The following is a 21,479-nucleotide window of genomic DNA, read 5'->3' on the forward strand; positions in this document are numbered from 1 at the left end:
ATCCGCTCACTTAGATCGCTACACAAGGCTTTGTGTAGCGATATATGTAAGCGGATTTAAGGATCTGATTTTTTTTTCAAATTTATTTCCCAGACCTATAACATTAAAGATGATATATAAGGTATAAATAATATAATAAATGGGGAAAATACATTGAAGTTAATTTAAATCTGGACTGTGAAAAACGGATTACAGTTCCTCGAATTCTGTTAATACAGTTAATGTAAATTCATATCTCCCTTAAAATTGCGTTGATGATTTATTAACAATTGAAAAATTAATTTCATTTCTTTCGTGAATGCTTTTTGGAGCAACGATGTAGTTATTTTTTTTTATTTTCATACTTGATACTGTTTCTTGTTTTCCATATTGACCACTTATATATATATATATATATATATATATATATATATATATATATATATATATATATATATATATATATATATATATATATATATATCAAAGTGTTAACACAAATTCGAACATTTTTGGGTTCACTGGCAAATCCTAGTAGAACAGTACATGCATCAAATTTGATTGAATCCTTTACAGGTATTAGTAAAATTATTAAGGTCTTCCGTTCCAACGGAAGACCTTCTACTGATTCTGATGGTTAAGATTATTATTTTTTTTTTTCTTTTTCCTAGACGCCAACTTTGAGACCTCATATCTCGCTCATTTCTCAACGGATTTTGCTCAAATTTGCAGAGTTTATAGACGTTACAAAACTCTATCAAAATGCTGTCAAACAGTTCAAAAAGTCACTTCCGCTTTTGAGTTATTGCCCTTTAAATGAAAATTTATTAGGCTTCATTTCCAGACAAAGGCTCCGAGACTACAAAAGCTTGAGCAGAAATTCTACCGAATTTAGATAATAGAAGGATTGAAGTTGTGCACATCGGTTTTTGTTTTTCGATTTCTGTATTCAAAATGGCGCTAATTATGGGTCAAAATTTAGAACGCCTAAAAGAGCGAAAATTTAGACATATTTTCCTTTGTATCTTTAAAATTAAAAATATTTTGATAAGACATGTAGAATAAAAGTTGTGCACAATTTCAAGGCCTTTCATTTGACACCACTAAAAAGGGGCTGGCCCCTCAAATTAGGGATCTGGAGCCCTTTAAAGTTTTTGCTTTCTAACTCAAAAACGGTAAATATTTCGAAATGGCTGTCGTTAAAAAAGTTGTTCTTTAACATCTTATTGATTTCATGAAAATGTTATTTTGTTCGAGTCTTGTGTTTTAAATGCGCCAGAAGCTTGACCCATATACAGGTAACTGTTTTCATTCAGCAAGTAAACGAGAGCTCTTCATGCGTGTAACTAAAATAAACTTACTATAAATAATAAATCTGGCTACATTAGATGCTAATATTCTTTAGAATAAGGTTCTTGAAGTGTTTTGTGCTTTATTTCCAAGTTATTTTTTGACAACTTTTCGTTTTATTTCATTTTTTTCAAAGTCGAATAAACCAATCTACTAAAAAAAGGGGGGAAAAGATAACCTTTTCTTCTTATCATATAAAAACAAACAATATACTGAGAAAATAAAACATAACTTTGAAGCATAGACTATTTACAGCCATTAAGTGTGCGCCTTTTACATTCACCTTGTGTGTTTACAATTATGTAACACCTCCCTTGATAGCGCGTGGCAAAGGAGGTCACCGGGGATCAATCGGCGTGTGTGATCCAGCGACCTAGTCATACACAAAACAAATCATAGAATGGCCATTCCAAATTCATTTTGTAAACTAAGTCATGAGTGGATATGTTGAATTTTTCAGATTATTTCATAATATCTTTGATTAAATCGCTAGTGTATTTTATTTAATATTTTATTCGCTGAATTACAGGAAAGTTGCATAGTTATTTTTATAAACAATTTATTTCTCGATATCGAGTTAATTGTCTGTTTTATTCATAATAAAATTCAAAATATGTAACCTTAATTAATTCCTACTAGTAATGGAACTTTTGAAACTTAAATGTACATGTATGTAATCTAATATACGTTCTTTTGTCGACGCCCTTAAAATGTACAACTGTATATATACAAAGCGCCCCAAATACATGCATATCGAGCGTATGGAAATACAAAATCCCACATTCACACGCGCCTCCAAAATATGTAGAATGAGACATACATGCGTAACTGTATTTGAATATTACAAATTTATTAGACACCTAACCTTGAACAAATTATTTTTTTCTACTAAACTTGTTATTGTATGCGAACAAAATGATAAACATGTAATTATTTATAGGTTCCCATTATTTTTTCTGAAAATCAGAACACATTTATCAGCTCTCTTAAGGTTTTACGGATACATACAATGTACACGCATGCAAGTACAGAACATGCACGTTTCATAAGTGCATATGCAAGAGCGCCCCAAATATATGCATATCGAGCGTTTGAAATTCAGAAAAATTCTAAATCCCAAGTCTTTTTTCCCATTATCTTTGCAATAAAATATCGGTTAAACTGAAATGATTTTATTGATTTACAGCATATATTAAAGTCAATTATAGGTCCGCTGAGTTGATCATGAGTTGTTTTCATAACGGGTAGTCCTCCTGGCCAGTCATCGTCACGGTTTGTAACATCGTAATTACACAGGTAAATAAAAGATGTCAATCCATATATTTTCCATAAGAAATGAATTACCGGGAGATGTCTCGTTTTCTCTGATCATATATTAATTGACAGCGTTTGGTTTGAACATATTTTATTGTTTAGATATTACAACAAAAGGATCGGACACAAGTTCTTAAAACTTAGAACGTCCTCTCCTTTATAACAATTCATTACACAAAATAATGTTAAAAATTAAACTACACTGGAACCAAAGGTCAATACGATTATCTTACATAGGTTGTGCATGTACAAAATTGACTTGATGTAGTATGTACAAATGAATTAAATATGTAAATTCAAAAACGACCAGATCTCTTAATAAACAATTGCACATTTAAAAATAAACTTTCATTTTCAGAAATGCTAATCGAATCATCTCCCCATAACAGTACGTGAGTGTCTACAATACGTAAATTAATCATTCTAAAAATAGCATTAAACAAATCGTTTCTTGGGACAATGTATTTCGTACAAGAAAAAAAGTAATGATATGCGTCTTCTATTTTTCCACAAGTGCATAATGGACTATCAATGATGTTGCACCTAAATAAATCTTTATTCAGAACGCAATTGTGTCTTAATCTAGTATGAATTACATTCCAGTAACGATCACCAAAAGAAAAAAATGCAGGAGTAGGTGTTTTTTGAGAGTTTATACAATTTTTGAAGGAACCTATAGTAGTGGATTGTCTTGTTTCAAGAGGTAAAGAGTTCCATTCCCTTATTGCCATTGGGACAAAAGATGATTTATAAATATTTAATCTACACTTAGGGATGCAATAATTTTGTGATTGTCTTGTTACGTAATTTGATTCATGTGATCGAATGTTTGGAAATATTTCTTTCAGATACTCGGGTACCATATTATGAAAAATTTTATACATAATTGTTCTTACTTTCGACATTCTTCTAATAGCAAGTAGTTCCCATCCAGTTTCAAAATAGAGAGAATCTCGCGATGCTAAAGAAGTTAATCCAGTGACTATTCTTGCTGCTGCTAACTGTAATTTTTCTAATTTTTCGGAATCTTGACTAGAACACCCACACCAAACTTCAGTTGCGTATTCTAACTGAGGTCTTATAAAAGTAGTATATAAAAGAGTTAAAGTTTTAGCACTTACCCTGAACTGCAATTTTTTAAGTAGACCTAATTTTTTATATGCATTGGCAACGATAGAATCAATGTACGCTGACCATGTAAGGTCGTGTGAAAAGAGAATACCTAAGTGGTTTTGTGATGATACAAAATCTAAATAACAGTCTTGAAATTTAAGCCTTGGTAGTTCGACATTTTTCTTAGTACTAAAAAAGATAGCTTTGGTTTTCGAAGGATTAAATTTCAATAGCCACTGTTTAGACCACTGTTCAAGTTGATTTAAATCATAATTCAATCCTACTTGAATATCATGTATGTTTTCAGAACAGTTCTGTAAAGAATTATCATCAGCATACAACCTGCTTAAACTCGACATATTTTAAGCAACATCATTGACATATATCAAAAATAAAAGTGGTCCCAATACAGACCCCTGAGGGACTCCAGCATGTAATGGTTTAAAATTAGACATAGTATTCCTATGCAATACCCTTTGTGTCCTTAAATCTAAATAACTTTGAAACCATAGCAATAATTTATCGCTAACGCCATAAGTTTGTAACTTAAATAGAAGACCTTTATGCCATACCCGATCAAATGCCTTAGACAAATCACAAAAAACCATACAACAGTGTTTTCCTTCATCTATAGCTTTAGCTATGTAATTGTATGTCTCAATAAGCTGATAAACAGTTGAATGACCTGGTAAAAAACCAGCCTGATATTTATAAAAAAGATTGTTTGAATGAAAATAATTATAAACATATTTAAAAATGACTCGCTCCATAATTTTACCTACGCAGCTTAATAATGACACAGGTCTATAATTTGATAATAATGATGGGTCACCTTTTTTAAATAAAGGAAGTACATTAGCTACTTTCCACTGTTTAGGAAATACACATTCTCTTAAAGATCTATTAAACAGAATACACAAGGGAAATTAGACGCTAAAAATAGTAGCTTTTAACATTTTATGACTAATATTGTCAGGTCCTATGGCCTTGTTCACAGGAAGAATAGAAATTATATCAATAATGTCTTGCTCAACTATTTCAATACTATGAAGAACACTATTACACAATAAAGAAAAATCTGGTAATGCAGGTTCGACATCATGCGACGACGAAATCGAAGCAAAATAGTTGTTTAACGCCTCAACGTTGTCAATATCGCTATATGAAATATGCACATCGCCATTTTCTGTAATATCCTGCAGCGGTGGTATTTCGGATCTGACCTTTGTTTTGAAAACATCTTTTAATAATTTCCAATAAATTTTTGAACTTTTGATACTTGCGTCGATAAGATTGGTCTCTATATTGTTATAATAGTTTGCCATCGCTACTTTTTTCATATTGTTAACTTTGTTGCGTAGTTTTTTAAACTTATCCAAATCTGAATCTTTTTTTGTTTTGTGGGCTTTATTTCTTGCGCGATTTCGCATACGAACTGTTTTCCGCAGTGCAGAATCGAACCAGGGCTTATCTTTAGGCCTTATAGTTACTGTTTTTTCGGGAATGCATTGTTTTACATGGTTTAAAAAACTCGTTGAAAAATTACTCTCCGCCTGGTCTATATCTTTGGCGTCATTAATAAGCGTATTCCAATCTGTGTTGCGTATAAGTGTGTTTAGTGTTTCAAAATCCGCATTTTTGTATATCCATATTTTCCTATCATATGATTGTTTTTGTATTGTATGTGATTTGAGATAGATGTATGTACCTTTGTGGTCGCTGAGAGAGTGTTCAACGTCTATTGTCCCAGAGTCCAATACATCGTCGTGTAGACTTTCACTAACAAGAATTGGGTCTATGAGAGATTTCGTGTTTTTCGTGACTCTAGTTGCGTCGCATACTGTGTTTTGAAAGGAGTATTTTAAGAGAATTTCATTGACTACATGTGTGATTTGGAGATTTAGAAAGTTTACATTTAAGTCACCTAAGATTAAAATTCTATCGGATATATCAACAGCCTTTTCAAGGGACCATTCAAACTTTTTCCAAAATGAATTATCGGAGTTAGGAGGACGATGCACACAACAGAGGAGAATATTGCAGGTAGGATCGCTGATTTCTACCCATATACATTCAAGGTTCAAAGGTTCAAGATCAGGGCGTCTATTAACGCGCAACAAGTCAGATGCATATATAATTACACCGCCCCCATGTGAGTTTCTATCTTTCCGAAAAATTGAGTTGAATCCGTCAATGGAAATATCTTCGTTTAAAATGTTAACATCGAGATGGGTTTCAGTGAAACATAAAATATCAAAATCTGAAACAATGCTCAGAAACTTATCAAACTTGTTTCTTATACTCCTTACATTTAAATGAAAAATGTCCAGTGTGGATTGGGTAATTTGAGATGGCCCCGGATTTGTCTCTACGTCACCTGACAACAATATAAGCAAGTACATAATTTGTAACACATTATTCAAAAAATAAATAACTTCTATTGCGCCTTTTGACAGTAAACATTTGGTATTTTTTAAAATATAATTCAGACACTCAATCAAAAAATTTTTAAATCGTAATACAGAAAGTAGCAGTGATGTACATCTACATTTACAGTAGAAAAGTCCAATTGCAGCTCGATATTGTTCAATTGTATTACCCATTGTCAAGAGATAAAGAGAAGTGTTGAGCGTTGTTTGAATCAGCCGCAAGGAGACATATGATAAATAAACATGCACAATTTTTTGTTTGACCTTTGATTATAAGTAAAAACGAAAAAACATTGAGAAAAAGTTTCGGTAAAAAGAAAACAAAAAACAAAAAAGAATGGTACGAGTCGCAAGGCAAAATAAAAGGCCTGTTGACAGATACTCGGTCCATTGTTGAAAAAATTATGTACATTAATACATATACTGCTACGTGTAAGAGCAGCATGATTAAGAAAGTTAGAAGGAAAAATATAAGGGGAACAATTTATAACATATCATGCATTAATAATTTACGGAACCTTTCTTGCATTAAAATGCAGATTTTTTTTTTTATGCTTTAAGAATACATTTTATAAAGAAATACATTAACAGCAGATAAAAAAAAACTGTATCTACCAAAAGAGAAAAAAAACCCAAAAAAACAAAAACAGAAACCGCACAAGTATAATCATTTTAATATTCAGATCCTGAACCTGGGGCAATAAGGTCAAGGTCATTAAAGGTGCGGATCAGTTGTTTTGGACCCATCTCCTCGACCTTCACAAAAATGCGTCCGTCGTTCGTCCAGTACGAATCTATCACTTCCGCTTTTTTCGCCTTAGACAACTCATGAACTATTCCTTGACGGTACCTCGTGAGGTCTTCTGTAACAAATAGGGAGGTGCCTTTCAGTTTTCGTTTCGCTGAATATACATTGTTTTTCACTTTCCAGTTTTTAAATTTGCAAATAATTTGAATGTTCCCGTTGGCATTGGGTTTACCGATAGGGTGGGATCTGGAAATATCGTCCTCCTTTAAATCAATGTTCATTTTAGATTTGCACAGATCGATCACAATGGCATCAGTGTCCAAGTGATTACCAGTTTCATTTTGAACAGTTGGCACTGGACAGTTATGAAATCTAAGGGTGTTCCTCCTACCGTACTGCTCTAACTCGTCTACTGATGTCTCTAACTCCCAGATTTGATTTTGGAGATTAGCATTTGTTTTGTCTGCTTCCTTTAGCTGTTGTTTCAGATCCTTGATCTCCTCAGCTTGTTTATATATTTTCAAGTTCAGCTGTTGGAAAGCTGATTGAACAGCCTTTTCTATTGTTGGAGCAATAGCACTGGCCAATACAGGGACCAGCTGATTCATGATATTTTGATCACACATAGCTGAATATATAAGACCTGGTAGACTGTATGTTTGCCCCTCAGATTGTATAAGGGGGGTTTGGGCAATGGGACTGGGACTGGGCTCTGTGGTTGTAGAATAAAATTCTGGTTGGCTAGCACTAACAGAAGCACTTTCAGATGCACATATAGGTGCATTAGTCAAAGAATTTGAACATACAGAGGATTCAGGATTGGCTTCCAAACTGTCCATATTGCCCTGGGTGCCAGAAGAATTTGCTGAATTTAGATCTGGGAGGGATGCAGACAAAAACCTTCTGCGAGATGTTTTGTTTTGGTTTTCTGATGGGCTGGTAAGCTTTCTCTTGGAATTTTTGGATTTCTTGTTATAACTACTGTTGTTGGAACTTGACATGACATGAGTTCATCTCACACAACAGCACAGAATGTTTTGGTTTTAAACTTTATCAATGGAGTTTTTACTGAATATTTTTTATATCATTTCATCAAAAACAACTTAATGAAGTGTTGCATCTGTGAATTATCAAATTTCACACAAAGAATTAAGACATACCCCCGTTTTTTCCTCCTGATCGAAACTAAATGTCAATACTAGACGCCATCTTTGTTAACTCTTCATTAACAGCGTTTATGAACAGCTGTTAAAACACAGACCTTTGTAAACCCGTAAATCACAAAAAAGAAAAAATCCGAGACAAAAAACAGAAAATATAAATGTCTCTGGAAATAACATTGCCTTTAGATAACTAAATTAAATTAATGTCCGCCGATTTTTGAATTAATCTGAACATTCATTGATGTGTACCTGTACAAGCAGTGTGTATATTTTTATGAAGCCTTCGTCCAAACGAACAATATAATAAATCTTGAATGAATTAATTAACCCCTCAGTACACACACATTCGCCTACACCTGAAATCTAATCAAAATCAGATCTTTTTTACGGGCCGAAATTCTGATAGTCGCTGTATTTCTAATCTGATTGACTATACATGCAGGCAACGCGGATCCCGTATTTCCCGCGCCCCGTCGCGGTATAAACACAACGCGGGATTTGGCCAGGTGAGACAGGTAAACCGCGTTCCCTCCGCGGGAAATTCATCACCTACCTGTCCCCGCCGCGGTTAAATCATCGATCAACTAGTATCGTAAACAAACGGGAGTTATCTCCCCGAACAGGAATTTTGCGAAATTCCCTCCAAAAAAAAAAAAAAAAACAAATTAAAATCCCGTAGTGTATGTATATTTATGAAAGTATTTTCTTTTAATTCGCAAAAGGTGAAAATAATGAATGAAAAAAAAAAAAAAAAAAAAATTGTAAAGCAGAATATATTTAATCGTTTTTTTTCCCTTTATTTTATTTATTATTATTAATTTTGTTAAGTTATATATCAATACTAAAGCGACATCTTTTTTTAAATAGTATCAAGAAAACTATTTATAAGCTGAGTCATTTGAGAGTTTAACGTGACAAATTTTAATGTCGGAAATATAAGTTCTAATAACTTCTCTTTTCAAATTATATGCGAACTGCAATGTTACATACACGTGCTAAACAATAGTCAGTGCGAGTTCCGATTAACAGTTTTCAGCATTCCTATGAGGAAAAAAATATATCTATATACTGTTCATGTTTTTGTTTTTTTTTTTTTACCAAATTTAGAACAATATAATTCATTTAAATAATTTCACTTTACTGTATTAATGTGCAAGCATTTCCCTGAAATTGTCGAATGACCGGAAAGCTGTAATATTCGATGGTGAGCGTTTGCAGTGAGTGGGCGCGTGAACGTTATAAAAGATATCAATAAAATATAACAATTTTTTCCCCTCGATATTTACTTCTTTTGTAAACAGTGGTTTGTTTTTAATTTAAACATTTCTCCAATTACAGAAGATGGAATGTGCATGGTGATGAACTTCACAAAACAATTAAAACGGGGGGGGGGGGGGTATATCACTAAAACTTATTATTCTCAATAATACTCAAGAAAAAAATCAATGCCAAGTTTACTTGAATATATTCTGTTTCTTTGTGTATTAAGTATTAGTCGCGATCATTTCCTGTGTATAGGGATTAGCAGAGCAAGAGCAGGAAACGGCATGCCCTAGGAGTTTCACACCTGTCCTAGAGTACCTGTGGTAAATTTCTCTGCATGTGCAAGGCGTTGTCTAGCCATACAACACACCAGTCCCTTCAACGTTTCATTATTTCATTATTTCTTCATTTTCAAATGTAACTACAACCATGAAATTTACGCTAGTCAATATATACTTTTTTTTACCCTGAGTGTATGTTAAAAGGAAAAAGATCAATCATACTTTTAAAACAAATTAATAGAGTTTAAATGAAATAAAATAGATCAAATCAAATTATGTTTTATTACTTTTTTTTTAAATGCCGACGGGCTTGGTATTTATGTTTCTGTTTAATATATATGTACATGTACATGTGCATGTATTATGCAACTAGAATGTAAAATAAAAAAAAACGTACAGAATGTTACGGCACGTGCAACGTTTTTCCTTCGGTCAGTTTATTGATTTATCGAGTCCATCGATTAAAACAAAATATTCATGATAGAATTTCAATGAAATGAATTGCTTCTGGATTATTTTTTTTTTCCAGTTTCAATATGTCGTTTCTGTGAACAGATAATATACTGTAGCCGATTTATCAGTTTATTGTCCAGTTGTGGACTTTGACTAATTCTACGATCAAGTTTCTGAAAAACACAGAAATAGTGACAAACACAGACACTATTTAAGGTCTTCTGTTTAAATAGCACGATTAAAGACAAAAATATATACCGAAACAAGATCATCGTCGCAAGCCACGGGTTTTGTGTCCATTCTATTTCCACAAACCCGTGGCTGCCTCATACCAAATTCTCTCGTTCTCGCGACTGAATCATTGAATATTTATTAAGTGACACCAGATTTACCCTGACCAATGAAATCACTCTGTAGCAATTTTTGGTACGCTTAAATGGCGGCGCCCATAATGAAATCATGTTTGATATGCGTGGCAGATTTATTGAAAAAAAATACGATAGATCCTGAAGAACAGATGTGAGTAACGTATATTCTAAAATACTTACAAGGTTTTACATTAAAATACAGGGTTTCGAATGTAGACGTTGTGTGAGAACGCTGAATAGCGTTACTCGTTAAGAAAGGAAATTCGAACCGAAGTTGATGTACAGCTCGTGGTTATGGTTACATCCAAATACAAGATAGACTGATCATTTTCATTGGTTCTGACTTGAAGCGTCAGATGTTATTCCATTGGTTGAATGTATGTTATTAATATTCATGAGAACGAGAGAAATTTGAAGGAGGCAGCCACGGGTTTGTGGAAATAGAATGGACACAAAACCCGTGGCTTGCGACGATGAAACAAGATATAATAACATATTTTGGTGACATGTGGTAGGTACATGTATATGATATTTTAGGCCCGATATCCAAGAGGGGTCCAGTGTTAACAAATGGAAGTGACTTACCTTCTCTATTTCATAATACCGCGGGTATGGTTTTTTAATAAAACGTTAATTCTACGTTATTTTTATGGATTTTTCATATGGAATACATTGTAAATGTGTACTAGAAGATTAATTTATGGAAAAAGACGAATAAAAATATTCTTGGACCCCGGGGTGTATATTGGGGGGGGGGGGGGTGGTCCTGTCCACAAGCACCGGTCTCATCCAAAGGATCGCTCTCCACGTTTTACTACTTATCCAAACTGGGCATAAAACATTCTCAATGAATTTTTTAATCATTATGTTGAACCTAACAAATTATTCCGACTCGCTGTATGATCTGAAAAAACATGGCTGAACTTATCCGTTCAGAAACTCACAGACTGGGATTGCTTTTAACCAGTGTGTGTTATGGTCTTGATGCAAGGTCATTTGGTCGAGTCAAGGTCACTGACAGAGAAACTGTAATGTCACTACCGTATTTGTACTAGTGAAACATTGCTGGTATCATGCAGAGTGTGACATGGCCTTGACTCAAGTTCAAGGTCACTAAGGATAAGAGGTTTTGACTGTATGTATGGACTAAAAAAACATGACGTGTCACTGTGAACTTTTCAAGTCGGTAGCACACAGATTGGGTTTTATGACTACAGTGTGTCATGGTTTGACGCAAGGCATTTGGAATGTTTAAGGTCACGTACATTCCTTTACAGTTTTTCCTAGCGAAATATTGTAAGTTGCTTCCCCTTACAAGATTGCTTACATGTATAACTTTAGAATGTGGCATGACCTTGACTCAAGGTCACTTCTTCCTTCCGCAGCTCCAACGGAAGACCTATTCGTTGCTTTGCAACGAGCTCGCTCTAGTTCTTTGTACCAATTCTAAAACTGGTTTGACGTGTTTACATTAAAAAAATAAATGCTTCTGGCTCTCAATATTTGCTTTACACAAAATGGCATTTGCCATTAGATAAACCCATTATACATAGTTTTTCCTCGGTGTATAAGATATTATGCAAACATTTCCATTGGAATTCTTGAATTTTTTGTTTTAATTTAGCCTCGTAAGTTGACCCCCAAATTATTTCCCATGTATTGTCAATTTACAGCAAATTCTCCCATTTTTCTTGAGATTTGGGAGTAACATTTTTGTTTAACACTCTTTGTAGGTCTTTGAGTTTTATATCATCAAAATTTATAAACTTATTTGTTTTCCTAACAATTAAGAAATTATCAAACAACACAAAATAGTTATCTTATATTTCTTTATCACTGGTATTTGCAGTATTTCTCCCTGCAAGAATATCAATATAATTTTTAGGTATGGCGGCTTTTATCTTGCTATATTCAAAAACCCAACTTCTTTTATCAAGAAGTTTTGTAATTATGTATGCATTAGTCTTAAAAGACTATCTTTATCCCAATATCATCAACAGTGTGTAAGCCACTTTTTATGAAAGACTCTATATATTGACTTTTACCTCGAAATTGTATATATTTATTTCCAAAAATCTGGCACTTTAAAATTTCATCTTTGCTTTCTGGTTAAAAAATTCGATCTGAATTTACTGTATGCTGATAATGCACTTTTTATAAAATGTAGAAAGTTTATTTAGAGAAATGTTGGAAAGGTCAGAACAGGTGCATAAAAAATATTCCTGTTTTGGATGAAAGTCTTTACTTTGTAACCAGAGTTTTCCTATAGCATTCCAGTTTTCAAGTTCAGAAACTGAGTGCATAGTCCAGAGTGCATAATTTTGTATATTGTTTTAATTAGCTTATTTTTCATTAATGTAAATAAGTTAACCATGTCCAATCCTCCCCCAGCTTTATTGAGGCAGCAAACATTCCCATCTACTTTGTTTACTTTCTGATCTCATATATAAGACTAGATAATGTCATTTATCTTTTTACTATAAATATTTGGTATGCCTCTCATTTCAATTTCATATCCAACTAGTATTATTTGTAACGGGGACCGTTACAGATGTTCCCCAAACGCTCCCAAACTCCCTTTTGGTGTCTTATTCCCTGTAAGCTTCACTAAATAAGGTAATCAAGTATATTGGTTTTTTACGCATTACACGCGCGCGCACGTGCGTGTATGTACAAAATGACCATGTCAACTTGTCTACACTTTTAAACATCTTTCTATTCAAATTTCATCAAAAGATTTTAAAAAATCGGCTATATTGAGTATATCTATCATTTTTACGCATTGCACGCGCGCGCACTAGGTTTTTAATTATTAGTGTTTTCCCTTTAAATGTTAAATTTCTAGTTTTCCAAACATGACGACAATTGGTAATTTTTTTTCTATTTTTTCCATCCAAATAGCCTTTATGTCAATATCATATCCATGATTAACACCTAAAGTTTTAACATTTGTTGTTGTCCACTGAATTTTATTAAATTTAGGTTTAATTTTTACCCTTTGATTTCCCAATGTAAAAACCCTTTGTTTTAGCAAAAAAAAAATTTTTTGCTCCTGATGCCTTTTCATATATTTCTAAAACTTTAAAGGATTCTTCTATAGATTCTTCATCCTTATTAAAAAGTTGTGTATCATCCGCAAACATATTGATTTTGCATTCAATATGCTGGATATTGTTAGGAATATGTATACCTTTAATGTTTGAAATTTGGCGTATGGCACAAGCCAATGGCTCTATTTGTAATACATGTAACAAGGGAGCTATAGAACAACCTTGTCTTGCTGACCTTGATATAATTGTTAAATATTTGGATAGGAACCCATTTGTTTTAATGCAAGTTTTCTCATTTCTTAACAACATTTTTATCCAGTTACAGTATTTATTTCCAAAATTAAATTTTTCAAGGTAGAATCTAGCCATTCCCATTCTAATCTATCAAGTGTTTTTTGTTGATCAAGAAATATTATCGCGCCTTCTAAATCTTCATTATCTGCAAAATCAATAATATCTTGAATTAATCTGTTGGCACCACTTACAATGTCTGATTTCACAATCTTCTTACAAGGGGCTGATAGGCCATTTTTCAAGCTATGTGGGCATAAATTGTGCGGTTGAATTTCTTTCAAATTACATGTACATATAAAGAGAGATTTTGTAACCTAGAACAAAATTTCAAAGTTTCCAAAAATTTGAATTTGAGGAAGAATTTGGCCTACATGTATCTATTGTGTACTACTATAAAGTAAGAAGAAGTAGTTCAAATTATCCTTTGTTCAGCTTCCTGCAGTAACTGTGGAAGCAGATGAAGGTATGTTTTTAACCTCCTACCCATTTTGATTTCACATCTAATATCTAATACTTAGGTAACTATGTTTACTCCCTCTTTGTAATATTTTAATCCTAATTTTAATTTTCTAAAGTTTTGTTTCCTTTTATTTTTCTTTGAGGGAAAATCTAGCGAATATATAAAGAAATTTATAGCCACAACACACTAGTTATCTTTCTACTCATAAATTTCTCTATTTTTTTTTCAAATAGTATATTTTCATAACAACAGAACACTTAAATCAGGGCCATTAAATTTACTAATTTATAAGAATTTGTATTAAAACAATATATTTGTTTTTAACTAGATTCTATCGGGACAGAAAATCCAAGGTATACTCCTGTTTTTGCAAAGTAGCTAATACTTGTCTCATTGGCATTAAAAACATTTATTCAATTTTCTTTGACCTCCCCCCCCCCCCCAAAAGAAAACATTCAAAAAAATTAAAAGCTTATAATGGTCTATTAATGACGATATCTTATGTCAAATGTGATACGCTTAACATCATTAAATAAATGTGGCATACCACCTTAAATCTTGGCTTGATTTCACACAATCAAAATAATAAGAATCACATCTAAATAAATATGAGGTTTGATGTGTTTAGAATCGAAATATTGTCTGTTTGGTATTCTGGTTTACTGGAGGTATTTGTAATAATATAGCAGTTTAATTGCAACTCCGTAAAAAAAGTACAAAACTTATATCAACAAGAAGATAACTTTGATTGAAAACAGAGCTGCATGTAATAATAATGAAAAAATATCAAAACTTTTAATGAAAAACTTGATGTAAAAACACAGATTCTTAATTGAGCAGCTGCTATCATAGATTTTAATGGGTGGATAATTGGTTATGTCCGTTCATGATCATTTGCCAGTGCAGTTTTTTTGCTGATTTCTGTCACACATCTAAATGCAAGATTTCCTAACCAAGATTGTATGATTTATTAACATTATATTTTGAATTCCATGTTTTATTTGTAATTGCAGTTGATGTGATGTCTTACTGTCAAGCTTATCCAACTGTCACTGTTGCACAACCTTGGAATTGTGCCCAGTTTTTCAACTGTTCACATCGACAGTCAAAGTATGGTGGTTACCTGAATGAATGTCCTTACCCTAAGCTTTATTCCACAGAAAAACATGACTGCTTAAATTTTACTTTTGTCAGCTGCAAATCCAGGCCTGAACCACAAACACCATGTAAGAATCTTGTTATAATGTCTTTGGTTTTATATTGATTATTGTATATACCGATATATATTGTAGGGGGTATTCCATGTTAATATATTTAAAGGTGTTTGGACACAGAATTTTAGTTAATATTTTCTCAAATTTTCTGTATAATTTCATGACTTATATGTTGCTATAGCCTTTGATACTAAAATATAATAAAAATCTTACTTCATCTCGAAGTTATTAAAACTTCGAATTTCTGGACGCTATTAAATTGACACATTCTTGTGCTTTCACATATTTTAATTTTATTTTTAATAATTAAGAAAAGTGGCAATTTTGTTGTGTATTAATGAAAAATATTAAAACTATAACCCAGAAAATTCAATTCAGAGTAGAAATGTTCGAAAGCAAAACCCACTCACAGTATTGTAAGTCCGTGCTCAGTGGTGTGTGCAGAGTTTAACAATTGAACACACCCGGTGAATCGTAAACATTAACATAGACCTCGTGCCTTGTTTACAAAAACAGTTCACGGGTGTGTTCCATTTGTTAAACTCTGTACACATCACAGAGCACGGACTGACAATACTGGTGAGTTGGTTTTGCTTTCGAACATTTCTACTCTGAATTTTCTGGATTATAGATGTAATATTTTTCATTAATACATAACAAAATCGCTTCTTAAATATTAAGGATAAAGTTAAAATTTGTGTAAGTGCAAAGATGTGTTAATCAAACGCGTCCCGGAATTCGTACATGTAGGTCCAATAGTTTCCAGATAAAATAAGTTTTTAATTATATTTTCATGTGAAATGCTATTGCAATAATAATGTCGTGATATTATACAGAAAATTTGAGAAAATATTAAGTTTAAATCTGTGTCTAAGCACCTTTAACTTATATTTGAGTTTGTTTAAATGATGCCCGTTGGGCTCAGAAGGAGCCGCAATTGGGAGTCTGATTTTTGCATGAGATTATTTAGGAACAAATCAATGAAAACCTTCTTTTCAAGAATAGTAGAACCACGGTTAGTCATAATAATGCAGAGACATACCACATGTGTAGATTCACAGTTGTTCATAACATGACCCATGTGTCTGAGGGATACAGAAACAATAGGTAGTTAAATTTTGACAGCGGGTTACACAGAATTCATGTATAAAATTCTGCAAGTAACAGAAGGGACACAAGAAGGGACACATTGCTGTGCAAGCTACGTAGAGTTATTTTTATGCCCCCGTATCGAAGATTCGGGGGTATATAGTTTTTGCCCTGTCCGTCCGTCTGTCTGTTTGTCCGCAAAAACTTTAACATTGCTCATAACTTTTGATTGGTTGGAGCTATGGCTTTAATATTTCATTTGTATATTCCTTGCGACAAGACTTTTCTTTGGGTACCATTATATGTGACCTTTTGACCTTGACCTTGGAGTTTGACCCAGTTTTACAAAATTTTCCACAACTTTAACCTTGGCCATAACTTCTGAACGGTTGGTGCTAGGGCTTTCATACTTCACATGTGTAATCCTTGTCACAAGAACTTTCTTTGGATACCTTTGACCTTGACCTTGGAGTTTGACATACTTTTGGAAAACTTTAACATTGGCTATAACTTTTGAACGGTTGACGATAGGACTTTCAAACTTCACATGTGTAATTCTTGTGACAAGACCTTCCTATGAATACCAACAACTATGACTCTTTGACCTTGACCTACGAGTTTGACTAACATTTGAAAAAAACTTTAACATTGGCCATATCTTTTGAACGGTTGGTCCTAGGGCTTTTATTTTTTCACATATGTAATCCTTGTAAGAAGACCTTCCTTTGGATACTAACAACTTTAACCTTTTGACCTTGACTTTTGAGTTCGACCTCCTTTTGGAAAAACTTTTACCTTGGCCATATCTTTTTAACGGTTGATGCTAGAGCTTTCATATTCCACGTGTGTATTTCTTGCGAGAAGGCCTTTCCTTGGACACCATTAATTCCGACCTTGATGTTTGACTTCCTCAGGGTTTCAGATTGAAATGAGCAACTATAGGACACCTGGCATACTTACCAGAAAAGTTATAGGCCATTCTGTCTTAAACCTCTTAAAATCATAGGCCAGTTAATAGTTAAAATAATGTAACTGTGTCTCGGAACAGGTCTGGTCTGTAGGACTTTTTTCATTCTAACGACAGAACATTCTTCTAGCATACTGATTTCACTCCGAGCTCTGTACTACCTGAGGCCAAAGAGAGGATCATACATTTTGTCTGTGCTTGGTGACTTTGAGTCATACCTCCGGTTAATGCTAAGCCTTGTACTCCGAAATCATCGCATCTCTTTCGGTGTGATTTTCTCTGTTTTTCTTTTTTTTTAGATTATTTTTTTCATTCTTCAGTTTCATTGACAGCATTCAAATGAGTTCTAATTCCGAAATTGCAGAGTTACTGCCCATTAAATATTTTATTCCGCAAGAAGTTGCGGTGCATGTGCTTGTCCACTACTCAATGTTGATAATGGTAAAGAAGCGTATCAACAACAAGAAATAGCATAAAGCGATCTGGTGATCAATATCTAAAACCCGTCTGTCATTGGCTGATGAAATCTGCAGTAGCAGGAGTAGTAAAAGAAATAAATCGGATCTGAATGGGAAAAAATTATATGACCGGCCTTTACAAACAGAATTTAATCGGCCATTATGTCTGTTCAGTGTTAAACTTATGGGCCATTTCGGCAGTTAAATTTTATTTTTTCCGGCCATTTTGAATTTTTATCGGCAAATGGCTGATGGCCGACGGCAATCTGAAACCCTGACTTCCTTTTGAAAAACTTTCACCTTTTCCATATGTTTTAAATGGTTGCTGCTAGGGCTTTCATATTTCACAGATATATTTCTCGGTACAAGACCTTTCTTTGGGTACCAACATATTTGATTGCATTTGAGAAAGTTTAACCTTAAGGGGGCATCAGTGTTTTACAAACACGTCTTGTTTCTTCAAATTATAGCCCTCGAGGAAGTTGGGAAATAGCATGTTTTACAGAAGGATGTAGATACACTGTAGGAAAATTTTAAAATTTCATTTTGTTAAGATAAGCATCGTTTTGTAAAAAAGCTTCAATTTGCTCTATAAACATACGATTGTTACTTTCAATAAATGCTTACTGCTTGAATTTCCTCTGTCTGGTTCTCGAATCTGGCTCTAACTAGAAGTCCGCAATTTCCTTTTTAGGAGTAGTTCTGCTAGGGTAACACCTGTCGTGGTCTGTGGTATTGTTCGGTAATTTAACAAAAATCTTTGCAATTTAGTCATCAGCGATGCAGATCCTTTGTCCATTTTCTTCATATCTTCCTTAAAAATTCTAATTGCACGCTCGACCAAATCATTGGATGCTGAGTGGTACGGTTAGGTCTTCACATGAGAATACCATTCTCTGATGTAAAAATGCTGTCTGAATTTTTCAATCGTCACTTCAGATAAAGAAGTAGACGTATTATATACCTCAGGGGCGTCGGAAGCAAATTGAAAGGGGGGCTATTTGAGAGAGAAAAAGAATTCAAACCTGAAAAAAACTATTTCGGGGGGGAGGGAGGGGGGTAGGATCGAACTTCTTTCAGTACCATTTTTTTTTCAAACGCTACCACTTACTCTTATGTGTCTTTTGAAAGTGGGGGCTAATCCTACGCCCCAATGTTATATGCCTATATTATGTTATCTTTGCAAAAAAAGGGGGGCAAAGTCCCCCTAGCCCGCCCCCCCCCCGTTCCGACGCCTTTGTACCTCAATCCACTTGCTGTATGCATCAATGATGATCAAAAATATAAATTCCATAAATGGTCCTGCATTATCTGCATTCTTTCTAGACTATGAACATCTGGCCATCTCCAGGGGTGTAACACTGCTACTGCTGGCGTAGCGCTTTGCATCTGACAATCTTCACATCTAAAATCTTCGCATCTCACAATCTGCATCTAGTCCTGGCCATCATAAGTAGGGGTACAAGTGATTTCGGCACCTGGTGAATTCGGCACTCAGTGAATTAGGCATCAGAATCTGGTAAATTCGGCATCAGAATCTGGTGAATTCGGCACCCATATGTGTTAATTCGGCAACTGATTACTATAGATGGCGTATCTGAGCTAAAAAATAAAAATACGAGATTGAGTGTGATAAACATGATATATGTTAATTACGTTCAAATTAAAATTTTCACTGCAGCAATCAGTTGGCGTTAAAGAATTTTATTATCTAATTTCAATGTGCAACATTCAGTTATAATATATCGATGGTTATTTAACACGTGTGTTGCATCATATTTACAACCTTAATTACACGACCTCCTGTAGATTCCTAACAAGCCTGCTGCTCTGAAAAGAATCGTTGTTCTATCAATCTCTTTTCATATTAACTTATCAAGTAATAATATAGAGCATAGTGCAGTAAACAAATCAAAATAAAAATCAATGGTAACTTTTTTCATCTCCATAACAGTCATTTTCGTATCATGTACACAAGGACGGTAGTGACATATATTTTGTACGGTAATTACATTGCATACAAACATAACAAGATTTGAATCATGCATATACTATACACTGTACTTTTTTCCAACTGATAGTAGTTCTTTTCTGCTGGAGCAAGTGTTATTGACATATAAGCTACTGATTTCTCATCTTATTCTTATTTTCTGTAATGTGTGACAACACAACTGAACAACCAATCCGGTTGGCGAGGCATCACAGGACACGATAAGCTTCTTGGTTGAATCAAAATGAACAAGTAGATATGAAGATCTCAAAATGTTTTGTTTTTGCCCTCTGCATTGTCTTCGATTAATCTTTTGAACCCCAAGACCATGGTGCATCTTTATCTGTGAAGCGCCCGGCACTAGAAGTGAAAGTCGCGTATCTTTCGGATGAGACTTAAATAACCGAGGTCCCGTGTCACGGTAGGCGTTGGCACGATAAAGAACCCTCACTGCTCAATGGCCCTGAGTGCCGATTATAGGTCTAAATTTGAAGCCCTTCAACGGCATACGGTGACGTCACTATGTGAGTGAAAAAATTCTAATGGGACTTTTAACAATAATCAATCATTCAATCTTTTCCTTAGAGTTCATGTAGTGGTGCTAGCTTAGTTGACAAATTTGTTAAGTAGCAACAATAGTACATGTAGTTAAGCATTCCGAGAAAGGCCTGCAGTTCTTTGATTTTACTAGGTTCAGGTAAGTTCTTGTTAGCTCACACTTTTTCTTTAGTTGGCTGTCTTCCATGCTTGTTTATGCGATGCCCAAGGTACGTAACTACATCGGCCAAGAAACGCACACTTTTTTTTGGTGAACTCCAGCTGTTTCCAGCTTCTGTAACACTTGTTCAAGATTCTGTGAGTGTTCATAATGTGTTTTCCCACTCACAAGTATGTCACTTAAGCGAACAATAACACTGGATATGCCTTGAGCAGATTTTCAATAGTTCTCTGAAATATACCAGGAGCAGACGAGATTCCAAAGGGTAGACGATTGTACTGAAAAAGACCTTTATGAGTGTTGATTTTGGTATATTTCTTGGACTCTACATCCAACTCTAATTGATGATATGCCTGGCTCAGATCGAGCTTGGAATACTGTTCACCACCTCCTAATATAGCATATAGATAATCTGTCTGAAGAATAGGGTAATTGTCTAGCCTAGACACTGTTTACTGTAACTTTATAGTCACTACACATACGGACTGTCTTGTCAGTTTTAACTATTGGTACGATAGGATTCGCCCACTCTGAAACTCTACAGGGGTAACAGTTCCCTCACGAACTAATATGTCTAACTCTTGTTCGATTTTCACCTTAAATGTAAAGGAAGGGAAACAGCTTTTAAAGTATATGTTTTTCTTGCGGGTCATCATATATTTTGCTTTCATTCCTTGGACTGTTCCTAATCCTTTTTTGAACAAAACTTGATACTTCTTCAGAACCTGAGTCACATCAGATTGTAGAAATACTTCATCGCAGCAAATTTTAACGATAT

General features: G+C 34.0%; 1 protein-coding gene across 1 annotated transcript in view; it reads left to right on the top strand.

Annotated features, from left to right (window-relative positions):
* The window catches only part of LOC133192915 (uncharacterized), an 804,603-nt gene that overhangs the window by 345,968 nt on the left and 437,156 nt on the right, over positions 1 to 21,479 (top strand). Inside the window, 1 exon segment of the mRNA XM_061328921.1 lies at positions 15,279 to 15,491. Coding sequence (XP_061184905.1) covers positions 15,279 to 15,491 — 213 coding nt within the window.

Source organism: Saccostrea echinata, unplaced genomic scaffold, assembly GCF_033153115.1.
Source record: "Saccostrea echinata isolate AGI-Se365-2 ecotype Australia unplaced genomic scaffold, CSIRO_AGI_Sech_v1 ptg000025l, whole genome shotgun sequence".
Taxonomy (NCBI): Eukaryota; Metazoa; Mollusca; class Bivalvia; order Ostreida; family Ostreidae; genus Saccostrea; species Saccostrea echinata.